At 38.1% G+C, this 16,112-nt stretch overlaps 2 protein-coding genes across 2 annotated transcripts in view; both read left to right on the top strand.

Annotated features, from left to right (window-relative positions):
* Window positions 1–5,037, top strand: part of LOC124262506 (signal transducer and activator of transcription C-like) — a 135,369-nt gene extending 130,332 nt beyond the window's left edge. The window contains exons 2-3 of the mRNA XM_046697016.1: window positions 3,750–3,870; window positions 4,296–5,037. Of these exons, the coding sequence (XP_046552972.1) occupies window positions 3,750–3,870; window positions 4,296–5,037 (863 nt within the window). The remainder of the gene's footprint in view (window positions 1–3,749; window positions 3,871–4,295) is intronic.
* A 3,443-nt stretch (window positions 5,038–8,480) lies between these two features.
* Window positions 8,481–16,112, top strand: part of LOC124262497 (receptor-interacting serine/threonine-protein kinase 4-like) — a 108,719-nt gene continuing 101,087 nt past the window's right edge. Inside the window, exons 1-2 of the mRNA XM_046697010.1 lie at window positions 8,481–8,584; window positions 9,046–9,112. Coding sequence (XP_046552966.1) covers window positions 9,079–9,112 — 34 coding nt within the window. The 5' untranslated portion in view covers window positions 8,481–8,584; window positions 9,046–9,078. The remainder of the gene's footprint in view (window positions 8,585–9,045; window positions 9,113–16,112) is intronic.

Raw genomic sequence — 16,112 nt, 5'->3', positions numbered from 1 at the left:
TAAAAAGACCACGAATGGGATGCGATTCATGCGCTTCCCTGCACATGCAAAATTCGTGCATCATTTGCAATCAAAACTATGGGGTCTGATTGTTTTAGCGGCGAACGTAAATCTTGAAGTGAAATCATGCTTGACTTGAATATCATAGGGAGGCTGTGGTATCGGCACTAGCAGCATGGAACGACACGTGATCTTCCTTGGTCAGGAAAACACCGGGTGACCACACACCCCCAGGACAGGTGTATTCGTTTCGATACTTACAGAACACGTACGACCGCCTCTTCTTCAACATCTGCAGTTCCAGGACCAAACTGTCAAGGCCGCCCTTGTGAGGCTTGTATTCGTCCTAGGAGACCTTTGCGGGGGACCTATTCTCACACAATCGGCAACAACATAAACAATGGTCTCTAGTGGTCATTCCAAAGGTGGAGAAGTATCGTGTTCAGTGATGAGTCGCGGTATATGCTCAAGCGTCCCGACAGAAGAGCACGTGCGCACAGACGGCGCCATGAAGGGTATGCTCCCAACTGCGTACAGGAAGTGGTCAGATTGGTGCTTTGTTTCTGGCTTTGCGGAAAGAATATCAGAACATACCTTGACAGTTCATCCGGAATCTTGACCTTGACCTTTCTGCACATGTCATTTGTTACGTCCCACCTCCACTTCCATTCGACAGTTTCCATTTCATCAGTGTTTTCTATATCCCTGTCCTGTATCACTCAATAAGTACATGTCAATTTGTTTTAGTAAGATATATTAAAATATCTCCATGAATACTTCTGATACCAAGTTCTGTTCAACTAGTTTTTCATATTTGACGGAAACGAAATTTTAATATGAAATAAAACTCAGGTATTACCTTAGACGACTGGGCTACATATACCATTATACAATTATGCTACTGAAAACCATTGTAAAATATGTCCAGAGACTGTGATGTTATGTGCCGTACGAGTATAAATACATCTAGAACGCATGCAGAGAGCATGTCCGTGATATCAATGTCATCATTTCACAACTGTTTGTTTTTGTATGCACGAGACACATATTTGCTGTTTTCCGACCTTGGCCACGGGAAGTTGAAACCACACTGAAACCATGACGTCCACGTAGCACTTGCTCAGTGTTGCCACGAACACCAGAGACATCACTTCAGTAGTGTTTTCATCTCCCATTTGCCCACACAGCTGAAGCTTAACTCAGTGGTACGTTTGTAATTGAACAATACCATCACTCAACCGTTAATATGATATTCTCGTTTACCTGATAATTGCAATCAGGAAACCGATAAATCTACGGCTTAATTTCACAGTACTTTAATTAAATGCTGTGTTATGATGGTTTCAGGACAGCTATGGACATTCAGGTGATACTGATTGCAGCACTGACGCTTGTGTCAACACAAGGTAACTTTATATTCATTGGGTATTTTGCTTCAGTTAAAGACATTTTTTTATAACATTTGTCGGAAATGACATTCCGTGTTTCTAGTGAACACAAGTCTTTTTAATAGTGTTAACATATTTTCGGCCTCGCGTGTTCTGTTAATTTAGTTAATTTGTTGATTTGAGTTCATTTTGAGTGCACTGCTGGGGCATAAAACAGTAATATGAACATTTATCTAAAATTGTATTCAAAAGTATACGAAATTATTAAATCTTCTTTTACAGTGGATAAGTGCAGGGAGGACCAACAGTGCTCAAACTGCTCAAGCTCAACACAATACTGCACTACAGATTGCTTTTCGGGGTATTTCGGCCTCAGATGCACGTCCCGTTGTAGCAACCAATGCATAAACAGGAAATGTAGTCCGACACTGCGTGGCACTTACAGTTGTTCTGACGGTTGTGTACCTGGTTTCTATGGTACCCGATGCAATGCCCCGTGCATACTTCCGAAGAATAGGTGCACAACATGTCCTCAAGAATGTGTTGGAACATTCTGCGATCTGACAACATCTTGTGTTTCTGGATGCCATGGCCAATACTATGGGTCCAACTGCAAGAATTGTTCACCCAGATGTCGACATTGTAACAGGATAACAGGCAGATGTGACGTGTGTCATGATCCTTATCATGGCCTGGACTGTGAATACTCATGTGAACATTGTTCAACAACTGATTGTGTACAAACATGCGCACCTGGGTTGTATGGACGTACATGCTCTTTAAGATGCCACACAGATTGTTTGTCTAATCCTACCGCTGTTACTAATGACACTTTGACAAACAACAGTTCCCCCTCCTGCATATCTGAATGTCAAAGATATAGTGGCGAGTGTATCAATGGTTGTGCAGATGACTGGTCTGGTCCACACTGTTCCTTACCGATAAAGTGTAGCCCAAACTGTTTGGGTTGCAATGAGACGGGTGCCTGTGTTGAAGGATGCCTGTCTGGTTACTATGGAGACGACTGTAAGCCTTGTCCGAGGACCTGTTTCAATCACACATGTTACCCAAAGAACGGGTCTTGTGACAACGGATGTATCCAAGGACAATATGGACAATCCTGTCAACTATCCTGCACACACTGCCCGGGAGGTGTCTGCCATCAGAGTTCTGGGATATGTGGTAAGCACGATGCATTTCTATATGTGATGTTATTTTTTCTTTGAATGCAAATCGTCATTAGTGCTAACAGTAGGGTACGGCGAGGAATCGTCTGGTGTCACCAGTGGTTGTTTCCACGGCTGTTAGTGTTCTTTTTGTTCCAGAAGGATATATGTCCGTACATTTGTCATCCTCTGGCGTTGACGCTTCATGTTAGTGTGAACTGGGTTATTGTTTCATAAAATGAAATTACTTCATCAAACTGCTCAGACCTTAACTTAATTGTATAAAGTAAAATCCGACTTTGTATATCTGTACACAATGAAATCAATTAGATATTCCACTGCTTGTATATTAATGACCACAAATTGTACTTTAGACGCACTCTCTATGCACAGCTCCGTGCCCTTTGTATTGTGACGTCATAGCTTAGCAATTTCGTTATACACAAATGTGTAGTAACGTCATTCTCATGATTATCACATATATGTCGCTTTCTTATTGGTTGAGCGCTCTCCTATTATTTCCAATGTACCCCACTTACAAGCGAGTAACATTTCTATGTACCCTGCTGGGAATGCCGAACTTATTTGGTACTTCGTGGTAAATTCTTTATCTCGAATAACATTGAATCAGGTATGATGTACATAACATACCGATGTTTTGCGAATATGAAGGGAAATAACTCAAATCTGTTTTTCTTGTCAGCAAAATCTAGCGATGACCATAAAACATATTGTACTCGTGCTTCAAACAATTACAAAGTAACGATGAGGTGTTCGGTAAGATAAATACGTTGTTCACTTGAATTCTCAATAATTAGACATAATCACTTGAATGAACCGGGGACAATTTTCCTTGTTTACTGAAAGTATATTCAGCAACATCACGGTGGTGGACAGCAGAAATTGGCTTCAGATATTGAACCCATGCAGGGAATCGAACGAGGGCCCTCGTCGTGACGAGCGAACTCTTTAACCATGAAAGAAGACACATTTGGAATTTGAAACACAGTCAAATATTCATTTTATTTCAGACTTTGCATTCGTTCTTGCAACTCAAAATTAACATCTGTGCAACCAGGCACAGTTACGTACTCTGAATTGTGAATTAATTTCCACTTACGAAACATACAGACACAGAATCGGTTAAAAAGACATGCATGTGTTGACAACTGTTTTTTTTAACTACCCTTTTCAGATTCTGCCCAGAGTGCATTGAATGCAGGAACTATCGGAACAATGACTGCGCTGTTGGTGTTGGTTTTTGGAATCATTGTAACAGTGTGCATCTTTCACTTTAAGAGAGTTGCCGCAAAGAGGTCAGCATATACACCCAGTTGACGTGTTTCACATATGTCAAACATAACTTAAGCTAATATTTGATTAGATAAGATTATATGTAACGACTTTGACTTTTTCAATGCCCTTCAGAGATTTGATTTCCATGATCAATATTTCAACAGTTTTAACAGCAACAAAGCCATGCTGCATCATTAGTTCATTATTTAATTTGTACATTGATTCTAGAAGCCCTTCTTAATGGATTCTTTATATTGCATACTCCTGCACTGAAGTTCAAAACGTGTATGAATTATACATTAAAACGTATGGAATGCCACATTTTCCAAAAAATATTAACTTCTGAATGTAAACACTATTTATAAACAACCTGTATGATACTAGTTTACTAATTATCAGTGGTAACCTGTTGCAGTACTATCAGTACTCATGTGTATATTTTCAGGAATCACCAAAGAGATGAGTCGATACTTACAGAGAGATCAGGGCAACTGGAAACAGGGGAGTACTGCCAGGTGCATCGGTACTGGGATATAGATGATTATGATGAAGTATCTCAGCGGCAAGGGCAGCAGCAAGGACCGGTAGAGGAAGAAGATTACGAGGAAGTATCTCAACAGCAAAGACAACAACAAGGACCGTCAGAGGAAGAGGTATCTCAACAACAAAGACAACAACAAGGACCGTCAGAGGAAGAGGCATCTCAACATCAAAGACAACAACAAGGACTGTCAGGGGAAGAGGTATTTCAACATCAAAGACAACAGCAAGGACTGTCAGAGGAAGAGGTATCTCAACAGCAAAGACAACAGCAAGGACTGTCAGAGGAAGAGGTATCTCAACATCAAAGACAACAACAAGGACTGTCAGAGGAAGAGGTATCTCAACAGCAAAGACAACAGCAAGGACGCGCAGAGGAAGAAGGCAACAGTGATCCTGCACTTCCTGCGTTGGCCGACTACTTTCCTGGTCCACATTTAAATGAAGATGATGACAGTAACCCTGTACTACCTGTGTTGGCGGATTACTTTCCAAGTGCACCGGGTACAGAAGACAACAATGGTGGTGACACATCACCTGGTTCAGCGAGTGGTTACCTGTCATACACTCCCTTAATGTGGGATGTATTTGTTGATGATCCGAGAACTGTGGCCACGTATATATCACCGACTGAAGACAACACATAGAGTAGCAATAGAAGATGCTTAATTACTCAAATACCGATAGATCACTTTGAAAGTACGCGAGGCTTTAACCTAGTTTGCAGAAATCGGTGATCGGCCGTTGAACTACCGTCCTTTGTGGTGCTTTCAGTTGCCTTCATGTTTATAGTTTGTCAATTTTCTTCTCTTGCATTGAATGCTTGGATTTTACTATGTTATCGCCTATGTTTTTCCTAGCTCGTTCATCGTTAAACGTGTTAGGTAACTTTGGTTTCCTGCAACAATGGGATTAGTTCAGCATAGAAATTTCTCTTGCATTCATTGTGATCTGTGGCGCCCTATGAATTGTACATATCTGGCTGTAAAGGTGCTTCAGTTAGGGGGTGTATGCTTAATACTTCATTTTAATACCTAAATCTCACATATTGGTTTGGCAATTAGTTTACTACTCGTGTTTTCCGGATAGTTCGCGCCGATGTGTTAGGGTTTTGTCGACATTATGCATTTGTTTGTGATCATGACACTTCTGAGTTCCTCCTGTTAACTAAATCACCCGGCGAAAATAAAACTGTAAATTGTCACCACTGCACCGTTATTACTTCTGGCTCTTTAGCGCTTTCGTTTTGAGTATGCTACCAACTGGCATTCATTTTTGTATTTAATTATATTATAAATATACAATATAAACATGTTTATACGCATATACTTAAACACAATGTCATACAGACATATACACGTACATACATCGTACATACAAACACACGTGTGGAATTGAGTGATCTGGAAATGCTCATCGGAATCTCATTCTCTTCGCAATTATACAGCATGCAATATGGTGTTGTGCTGATATTTGTCGTCCTCAGTGTTTAGAAAACTCTTTTTATGGCCCACACCTGTGAAGATCCGGGTCAGAATTGATGTTCAGTAATCCATTCTGGTCTTAACAGGTTACTAACGGGATCGGGTTTTTTAGGCTTGCTGACTTGGTTGACACATGTTATAGTATCCCAATTTCGTAGATCGATGCTCATGTTGTTGATCAATGGATTATCTGGTCCAGACTCGAATATTTACAGACCACCACCACATACCAAGCTAAGACACAACGTTTCCAGAACGTTGTGAGAAGGTTGTAGGTTGGTAACGTCATGACGCAATATGTTTATAACGTTATTTCTCCTTCAGGAAAAATCGTAAGAACAAGAGTGAAATCGAATTATTCGTAATTTCTCCAGAAAACGTAGTAGATTATTTACCTATTATATTACACTTTGTGATTATCATCCCACAAATATAATGAAGTCACAGTAAAGTAATTTCCATTCTTACTGACAACGTTAATATGACGGCACTGTGCAACGTCACGTCACAACGTTGTGACAACGTAAATGGGAGTCCGCTGAATAACGTTGTACGGACGCAAGCATAACCTTGTGACAACGTGAAGTTGTTAGCTGGAGTATTGAGGAGTGCGGCGCAAAAGTAAACTCAATCACTCACTTATGGCCCAGAACACATGAGAACATAATATGTATAAATGTGATTATAATAGCAAAGTAGAACATTAAATCAATTTGACAAAACATTTTTGACATCGACGAAACATGTGTAACTGCATGTCCATACTGAACAAAGTTAAGTGAAGTTGTAACTTTAAATGAGCAATCTATTTACATCCACATTTGCAAGAAAAGCATTCTAAATATGCGACCTCGCCTTTGAAATGTCTCGCTTGCATCCCAAGTACACCGACTCCATTCTTCTAAGCGCCCTTGGTTTGGTACCTCATGATCTCTTGGTGCAGATCAGGAGAGTGCCCGGGTTCTCCACCGGGAGCACAGCCCTTCTGACACTCTGGGTAATACAGAAGGCTGCAGTGTATTCTCCGGAAAATTCTTGCTGGATTCGACTAGGCAGCGTTTCCTGGGAAAAGTCCCAATCAGTCAATCAGTCTTTATTCTCTTTTCAACCACCCACGGATGTACAAGAGCATTGGATATATATTGAACATAGATTTCATTACATTGTTGGAAGGTCGTTGCATAATTTACAATTTCTGAGTAGCTTTTACACGGTTATTGATAATAGATATAAACTTTGAGAAATTCTTAATAATAGACAATTTTGTTGGATGCGATCAATGATATCATCTTATGCAAATTAGCGAATGTACAATAATAAGGTTCCAAATAATGAGTTCCAATTTGAGTGAAGGCAGAACATCTAAATAGATAATGGAATTCATCAGCTGTTGAAGGTGAGTTACAGAGATGGCAGGTTCTATCATTCTGCGGGATGGTTTTCCAACGGCCAGTTTCAACTGGGAGATGACGATTGCTTGTTCTAAATAACAGTAAGGGATAAGATATTTCTTTTGGCAATAAGACGTTTTTTTCAAATGATGGAAATATTTCAAGACACGATAATTAAACCCGTTGGACCTGCTTCTGATGTCATTTTTGCCACGTTTGTAAAAACTGATCTTTAAGTACATTTTCATCCTGAGGTATCGAGAATTTGCTTGACATGCTTAAACCAAGGTAGAACAGTGCCGTTATAGTAGTATTGGTATCTCATGGAACGATATATTTGTTGTGATAGCTTTAGTGGAGTACTAACAGTTGCAAGCTGATGCCAGTATTTTATCATTCTTACATATATATATATTTCAATATGTAATCTGCCTAATTCTCCATATACTATGAAGCTTGGTGTAGACGAAGTCCCATTCGCTGTCTGGGCTGTGTGTAGAGGGGGCGAAGGCCCTGAGCTGATGATGAGCCTTACCAGCCTGACTGTGCCAGGATCACCCTAACCCTCTATGCTGCATTGCCATCTTAATCTGTAACTCATAATGATGTAGACAATTTTATTCGTTTTATCAAAAAAGGGGACAGTATCATGTTTGTTGATGATGATGTAATAGGGACTGTTCGAAGTAAGTCTCTACTTGTCATTTCTTCATGGCGCAGTAAGCCACTCTATGAGCATGTGCATACAGCACTCATAGTACTGCAAGCACTGACTTTACGTGGTGCCGCCTGTTGTCATTTCTATCCAGAAAAGATAGTGCGCCCTCGTTTAATGGCATAACAGATATATTCTCCAGCTTTTAAGTAGTATTCATGGGCGAGATACCTGGGACGGGGAAACGAAAATATACTCAAACATTTCATTAAGAATACTGTTAGAAATTTGATAGCAACTTCATAGTTTTAACAACGGCAAACTGCAGTGACGCAGCAGGAGAGAAGAATAAAGGTTGAGTGGCCGCCCTATTTGCAATCTGATCCCGCGCTATGAGGTTTTCGACATATCATTTTCAATGAAATTTGCAAATGTCTTCGGCATACTAACACCGACAAACAAACCTATGGTGAAGCGAGTGTTTATTGTTATGTTACACACTGAACTACCCGTCAGTCGCAAGGCGGGTTATAAATACATTAGCTGCACTGAGCCGGGTGTAACGCTCAAGGACAGGACAGGCTTGAATCACGTGATATTACCACAATCAACGGGGACGCTACTGACCTGAAATTGAAACTGGCTTTGTTGCAGTGAAACATTGGTAAGCAGCTTTGCACTATCCGTTTTCATTTTTAAACCGACCAAACCGGCAATTTTATGACTTATGATACTTCTCAAACGTCTACAATAAAACTAGCCTGTTGGGGTGTTTGAGCTAAGCCCGAACACGAACGCGGAAGTGTTCCGCCATATTGGATAGTTAGATACAAAATCATGTATCGCGAAGACCGTTCCTGAGTCGCCTATTTCATCATGTATATTTACATATTCAGCCACAACACGCGCATCACCGGATTCCTTCATACATGATGACATTGACCTTCATTGCCAATGGAGAATCCACCCTGAAAAACAAAGCAGATTATCCGTCAGTCCCTTTTTTCAACGACAGTATATGTCCTCGACAAATGCAAACTTATCCATCTCATACAACCCAGGCTAATCGTGTGAAGTATATGTCAGTTGTGTGTTTCGATAATAAATACATTTCATATATTATAGGTGACCTGCCAAATGACATGTCAACGCTGAAACATGTGGATTTATGGATCAATTGTGTTTTTATGCTGTAAGTAAGTTTGAATGTTTAAATAGTATTACGTATTTCTTTCATGTCACCCTAAATGCAACAAGTGCGACCCACAATATATGCATATATATATAGTCACAGGTTAGCAGGTTGATTGAAATGTCATATTAATCATTACATATCAACGTGGTATATTTAAAAAATAAAGTGTTTATTTGGAGGGTACTACTCCATAGATAGTGATATATGTTGTCTCAAGCAAAAGTCACACTTGGCTATAAATACAGCAGAGAGACAATTGTTACGATTGCACATCTGGTGTAATATAAGTTTAGATACAGATCATCAGCCCTCCCCCCACCCGCGCGCCCCAAAAAGCCCAGACAATACAACATGTACCAATATCAGTTCTGTAAATCATGGAATTACGTGTCAAAGTAGACTTTGTTAGATCGGATAACAATTTGAAGAAATAGCGAGTGAGTTCATGGGTATTGTTTTACGCCGAACTTAACGATACTCGAGCATTCTGACAACGGTGGACACCAGGCCCCGGGATCATGAAAAAATCTTAAGTCTAAAATTTGCTTAGCACAAAAAAATCTTAAGTCTGAATTTTTTTGCTTAGCTTAGATTTTAGATAAGACTGGATCATGAAACTGTCTTAGCCAAATCTTAACTAAGACTAAGACAGTTACCATGGCAATTTTAGAATGATGTAATCATGTCCGGTCACTCTTAAATAATTGAGGAGAATAGTTTAGTAGCAAGCACCTGCTGAAATGTTCCAAACAAGTCAACTGACGCTTTTATCCCTGCCACGGTGAATTTTAGTGTCTTTAAGGTTGGGATGTTTTCTAAATACACCAACACGAACGCCTAGTGCGCTTTCTGCCATATTGCATTGGATAGTGTTTTCAAAATCACGTTTCGCGAAGGCCGGTATTGAGACGCCTATTACATCACGTATATTTCCTTTTCAGCTGTGACAAATACATCACTGAATTCCTCATACATTTTAGTGTCAAATAAGAAATGGTCTTTGTCACTAAAACCAAGTGTCTAGGTGATATGAAACGAACGCTGTGCGCGAAAGACAGCACTTGTTGAAAGGTAAACAAAGAAACATTGAGACTTTACACTGTCTACTGCATTTTCTCAAATTTCAAACACCCATTCGTCTATTCGTAGCATGCATAGGCTCAATACTTTTAGAACATAGAACAACAACGGTAATGATCGGCATATCTGGCTTCTTCTCTTACTTACAATGAAAACGATAAAACAAGTAACATTACACAGATAGTCAGAATCATTCTGATTACTCACATCACACATTTATGTACAAACGATCCCCGAATCAAAGGAAAGGTCCTCGCAAAATCCTGTATAACCATGTCACCGAAGCCGCCATTTTGTAAGAAATCGGTCAACGGTTGTGATGTCATATACGTCAACATTGTTGTTACATATTTGGCAATTTCTTTGAAGTGAAGGTCGGTTGAATAAGAGTAAACACAATCGCCATGTTCCACCGATTACACTTTCAGTGTATATTTTGAGTATCTTTCAGATATTTTTTCATGAAACTAATTTCACTATCTACATTTAGACTTGTTCTATATCATATCCTTGGATATAGGGTATACGGTTTTCATTCTTTCAAGGGTTTTGTTTGTTTGAATAATATTTACATAAGAAATTGATATACTGAGTGTAGTACACCACATCTTAAACCCTTAAAGAAGTAATAGAAGAACAAACGAAGGCGTAACTGCAACATGTACTTAAATAGTTCCTATCATGTGCAATATTCGCCATTCGGACCAATATTACAGTTGCATATGTACAGGTTATGAATAGCGATTTAACTTTTATGACCCCGGGGCCAGGGGTTGTGAAATATTCTTTTTAATTTACGCCAAACAGGTGTGTGTGTTGTTCATATTAAGATAACAAGTCAAACCGTCTAATTACTGATCTATTCAGGACATTATTTAAATGGTAAAATCAGTCATTTTAAGTTCTGTCACAAGAGTGTTAAATTCAGACATAGAAACCGAAACCTTTTACACAATTCATGGAAATTATGTGAGATATATACTGATCAGCATACCAGCGTCGTTTTTTTCCGACGTCGCAAAATACATAAAACAAGCAATGACGTCAACTACAATTTTGTACAATCTTTTCAGTAATTTCAGTGTGTATTATATTTGAAGATATGGCTAGTACTCAGTAAATAATGATGCAAAATCAGTCAAAATACATCCACACAAACAGGAGAATATGTGAATTTAGGAACTAATTTACATATCGGATCGGGCCATCCAAATCGCTTTTACGTGCTTTCTCATGTAGTACATTGTCATCTTTTCTTATAACTTGTGAAACTACTAAAACGTATCCGCTCACATTGGGGAACTTTGTATTGGAATACATGTAGTTTGGGTCACGGGGAACAAAACATAAGGAAAATATAGCGGCCGTATCCACAACAAATTCTCTCCAAATGATCTGAGATACATTGACCTAGTGTTAAGCATAGCGGAGTTATGCCCCCTTATCTTTATACGCGTATGACCTCTCTGTCGTCCTTTGACGTCATAGAAGAAAATCCATTTTTGACATTTATTGCGAGTCATTTTTAATGTTGAGCGTATAACGTTATGCATAAGCAAATAAACCCATTTCATATATACTTCTGTCGTTCAGATATCAGGCTGTAATTTATTAACTCACACTTTCTGTAAAGATGACAAAATTAAAGAAATCGTAGCACAGTGCTTTTACCGGTGCACGATCAAAAGCGGAGAAATTGACTGTTTTTGAATGCATAGCAAACTTTTGGACATCATTTAGCAGCGTTTATTTCTCAAACCGCCGAGGTATTTGCATTTATACTTATACCAACGGATAGGAAATTTAATATTCCACATTTCTGTGTAATTTTATAGCTGTACGCAGATACAGGACCACGCGAGCGCAAATCTCGCACAACGTTCACTTTTCAAACCTTATGAAATTGTGCGCCTGAAAAAAGACTCGGCATCAAAAAGGGCTTAACCCCCTGGATGCCACAGGGACATATATGTCCTTCCCCTTCAACCCTCAATTTCAAGTCCAATAAAAATCAAAATATCCCACGCACACAAATACACTTCGAAGTTTCGAATTCTGCGGGAAATTTCCTGTTTCTTGATACCATCCACTATTATTTTAGACAAAGCTCAAGTGCTGAAAATGACATTTCAAAATAGGCTTCATCGAAAATGTCGCCATTTTTGACACAGTACGAAATCGCGATTCACAGCGATATTTGCTGTATGTTTTGAAATGTGAAAATCGGATAATTACTGGCACTATTGAATTTCAAAAATAAAATATTCATGATCACTGATATCAGTTTTACATGAAATCGCTAATTATAATTCTGAAACGTTGCCGATGAATCTAGAATCGGTTGGGATGTTTTCGAAAATGCACTTACACGAACGCCGTAGAGCGCTTTCCGCCATATTGGATAGTGTTTACAAAATCACGTTTCGCGAAGGCCGGTATTGAGACGCCTACTACATCACGTATATTTCATATTCAGCTTCGAAAAATGCATCACTGAATTCCCCATACATTTTAGAATCACATTGCAACTGGTCTTTGTCACCAATACCAACTGTCTAGATAAAATGAGACGAAACATATTGGGTGTGAAAACGAACGCTGTGCTTGAAAGACTGCGCTTATGTCTGAAATGTAAACAAAGACAAATTCCGATTTTACACTGCGTAGCATTTTCTGAAATGTTTCAACATTCATCCGTCTATTCATTGCTTGCAATGGCTCAATACCTTTGGAATATGCACGGAAAGAGTATCGTAGCAAGCAATAGGAAATTATAAATAGATACAATGCAATGATTTGATAATTCATAAGAAATTGTCAAAGTTTCCGTGCAGCGTGACGCCATGACTGACGCAAAATCACGCAGAACGACAACGGTAATTATCTGCATTTCTGGCTTTTTCTCTTACTTATAGTGAAAACGATAAAAACATATAACAATACACAGATAGTCAGAATCATTCTGATTACTTACATCTCATATTTATGTACAAACGATCCCTGAATCAATGGAAGGGTCCTCGCAAAATCCTGTGTACCCTTGTCAGCAAAGCCGCCATTTTGTAAGAAATCGGTCAGCGGTAGTGATGTCATACGTCAACATTGTTGTACATATTAGGCAATTTCTTTGAGGTGAAGGTCGGTTGAACAAGTGTAAACACAATCGTCCAATCCTTCCGATTACACTGTCAGTATTATGGTGTATATTTTGCGTTAAAGTTCAGATCCTTTTTCATGAAACTGACTTCAGTATCTACATTTAGCCTTGTTCAATATCATATCATACGTGCATATAGGGTTAACAGTGTTTTATCCTTTGAAAGTTTTTGATTGTTTGAATCATATTTACATAAGAAATTTACACATTTAGTGCAATACACCATATTCTAAACCTTTACACAAGTGTTAGAAGATCAAACGTACCCATAATTGCAACTACTTTAGTTCCTATGATGTACAATTTTCAATTTATTTGGACTAATATTGCAATTTCATATGAACATGTTAATGAACGGTGATTTAATTCAACCTTGTATGTAAAACTGATAATATTAATGAAAATGATTTATATATGGTATGAAATGTATATGCACACATATTTAAAGGAATTGTCTTGTTCATTTCATAATTTTGTGTCGTTTTATAGACAAAAGAATTATGCATATTGATCGGCCAGGTGCGCATTTGTTGGAAACGTTTTATGATTCTCTATCATTGTTTTCGATAATATAATGAATTCATATTCAATTAAATAATATTGTGATGACAGGGTATCAAACTCTAACTACATTTATATGAAAATTGTTGAAAAATATATATACCATCTCATGTGTTAATTTGGACAAATCTTACATCCATATTCTAATATATAGTTCCATATAGTTCCATCTTTCATTGCAAACGTATGAAGAGAAATAGCTACATAATCATAAACAAACAAAATTCTTATCCCAAACAAAATATTCGGGTGTTGTGAAATATTATTTTTATTTAGGTTAAGTTGATGCCAAACAGGTGCGCGTGTTGTTCTCAATAGGATACGCTATCAAACTGTCTAAATGTTGATATATTCAGGACACTATTTCAATTGAAAAATCAGTCATTTTATGTTTTGTCTAAAGAGTGTTAAATTCTGACGTAAAAGCCGAGACCTTTTATACAATTAATGGAAATTAGGTGAGATATCTACTTATCAGCATACCAATGTCGTCTTAAAACAAGCAATGACGTCAACTAAAATGGTGTATTATTTCCAGCAATTTCATTACATTTGAAGATATGGCTAGTATTCTGGTAATAACGATGCAAAATTAGTCAAATTTCATCAACACAAACAGGAGAATATGGGAATCTAAGAACTAACTTATATATCGGATAGGGACATCCAAATCGCTCTTACGTGCTTTCACATGTAATACGTTGTCATTTTTCTTGTAAATTGTGAAACAACCAAACTGCCTCCGCTCACATTGGGGAACTTTGAAGTGGAATAGTTTGGTTCACCATGAACATGAAAAACCGAAAATATAGCGTCCGTATCCACAACAAATTCTCTCCAAGCGATCTGAGTTACATTGACCTACTGTTACGCATAACGGAGTTATGCCCCCTTATCATTATACGTACATATGACCTCTCTGTCGTCGTTTGACGTCATAGAAAAAAATCCATTTTTGACATATATTGCGAGTCATTTCTAATGTTGAGCGTATAACGTTATGCACAAGCACATAAACCCAATTCATATACACTTATGTCGTTCAGATATCAGGCTGAATTTTCTTCGCTCACACTTTCCGTAAAGATGCCAAATTAAAAAAATCGTAGCACAGTGCTTTTATCCTTGCGCGATAAAAAACAGATAAGTTTACTGTTTTTTAACGCATAGCAAAATGTTTGACATCATTTAGCTGTGTCTATTTCTCAAACCGAGGAGGTAGTTTCACTTATATTTATACCAACGGATAGGAAATTTAATATTCCACATTTTTTATAGCTGTACGCAGATCCAGTGACCACGCGAGCGCAAATCTCGCACAACGTTCACTATTCAAACATTATGAAATTGTGAGCCTGAAAAAAGACACGGCATCAAAACATGATCTCAGGCTTAACTTTTAAGACTAAAAAATGTACGTGATCCCCGATTTAAGACAATGTTTTGGACTTAAGATCAAAATGACAGACTTAAGCAAATTTTAGACTTAATTCACTTTCATGACCCCGGGGCCAGAAATGGGCCTCACACACTCACACATTGTACCCAGGTTTATAATCGAACCTGGATATTCGGCGTGACGTGCGAAGCTTTAACCGCTTGGCTACCCCTCTGCCCCTTGAGAAAATATAGTCCAGAAATGCGATCTTCTGGCTGTATAACCGCAGCCTACAAGTAATTAACCGATCTCAACCAGATATTCCAGTTAGGCTGTGGGCTGAACCCAAAAATTGTGTAAAAGTGCTTCCACATATCTAGTGAATACAAAGCTTTGTTATTAAGTTTGAAATCATCAGCAGAATGTGTATTAATGACTCATATTTTCCATTCTGCAGATATTTCAAAAGTGCAAATAGTGCTTCGTGTCAGATACCTTTTGTCTGATCAAATATGTTTCTAGAAAGCTGAAACTGACAGAAATGTGAGCCCGTTGTCATTCAAATTTGATAGTTTAATATGATATATACATGGAATGCATTTGCATCATTTATATCAATTACATCTGAGCAATTAATTCCATAATTATGGTATTGTTTATGTCAATGATTAAAATGTCTTGAACAATATTCTTTCTTATTTTTTTTCATTTACATGATTGGTCGTGTAGTGATCAACATCCCAATTGGTGATATTTTTATTCAAGAAATTTGAATTTTAACAAATATGGACTAATTATGAAATTATGAAAACATTTCTAAT

The sequence above is a fragment of the Haliotis rubra genome, unplaced genomic scaffold, assembly GCF_003918875.1.
Source record: "Haliotis rubra isolate DU_JTF1 unplaced genomic scaffold, ASM391887v1 Scf840, whole genome shotgun sequence".
Taxonomy (NCBI): Eukaryota; Metazoa; Mollusca; class Gastropoda; order Lepetellida; family Haliotidae; genus Haliotis; species Haliotis rubra.
The sequence above is the reverse complement of the archived record's forward strand: the minus strand, read 5'-3'. Positions and strand labels throughout refer to the sequence as shown.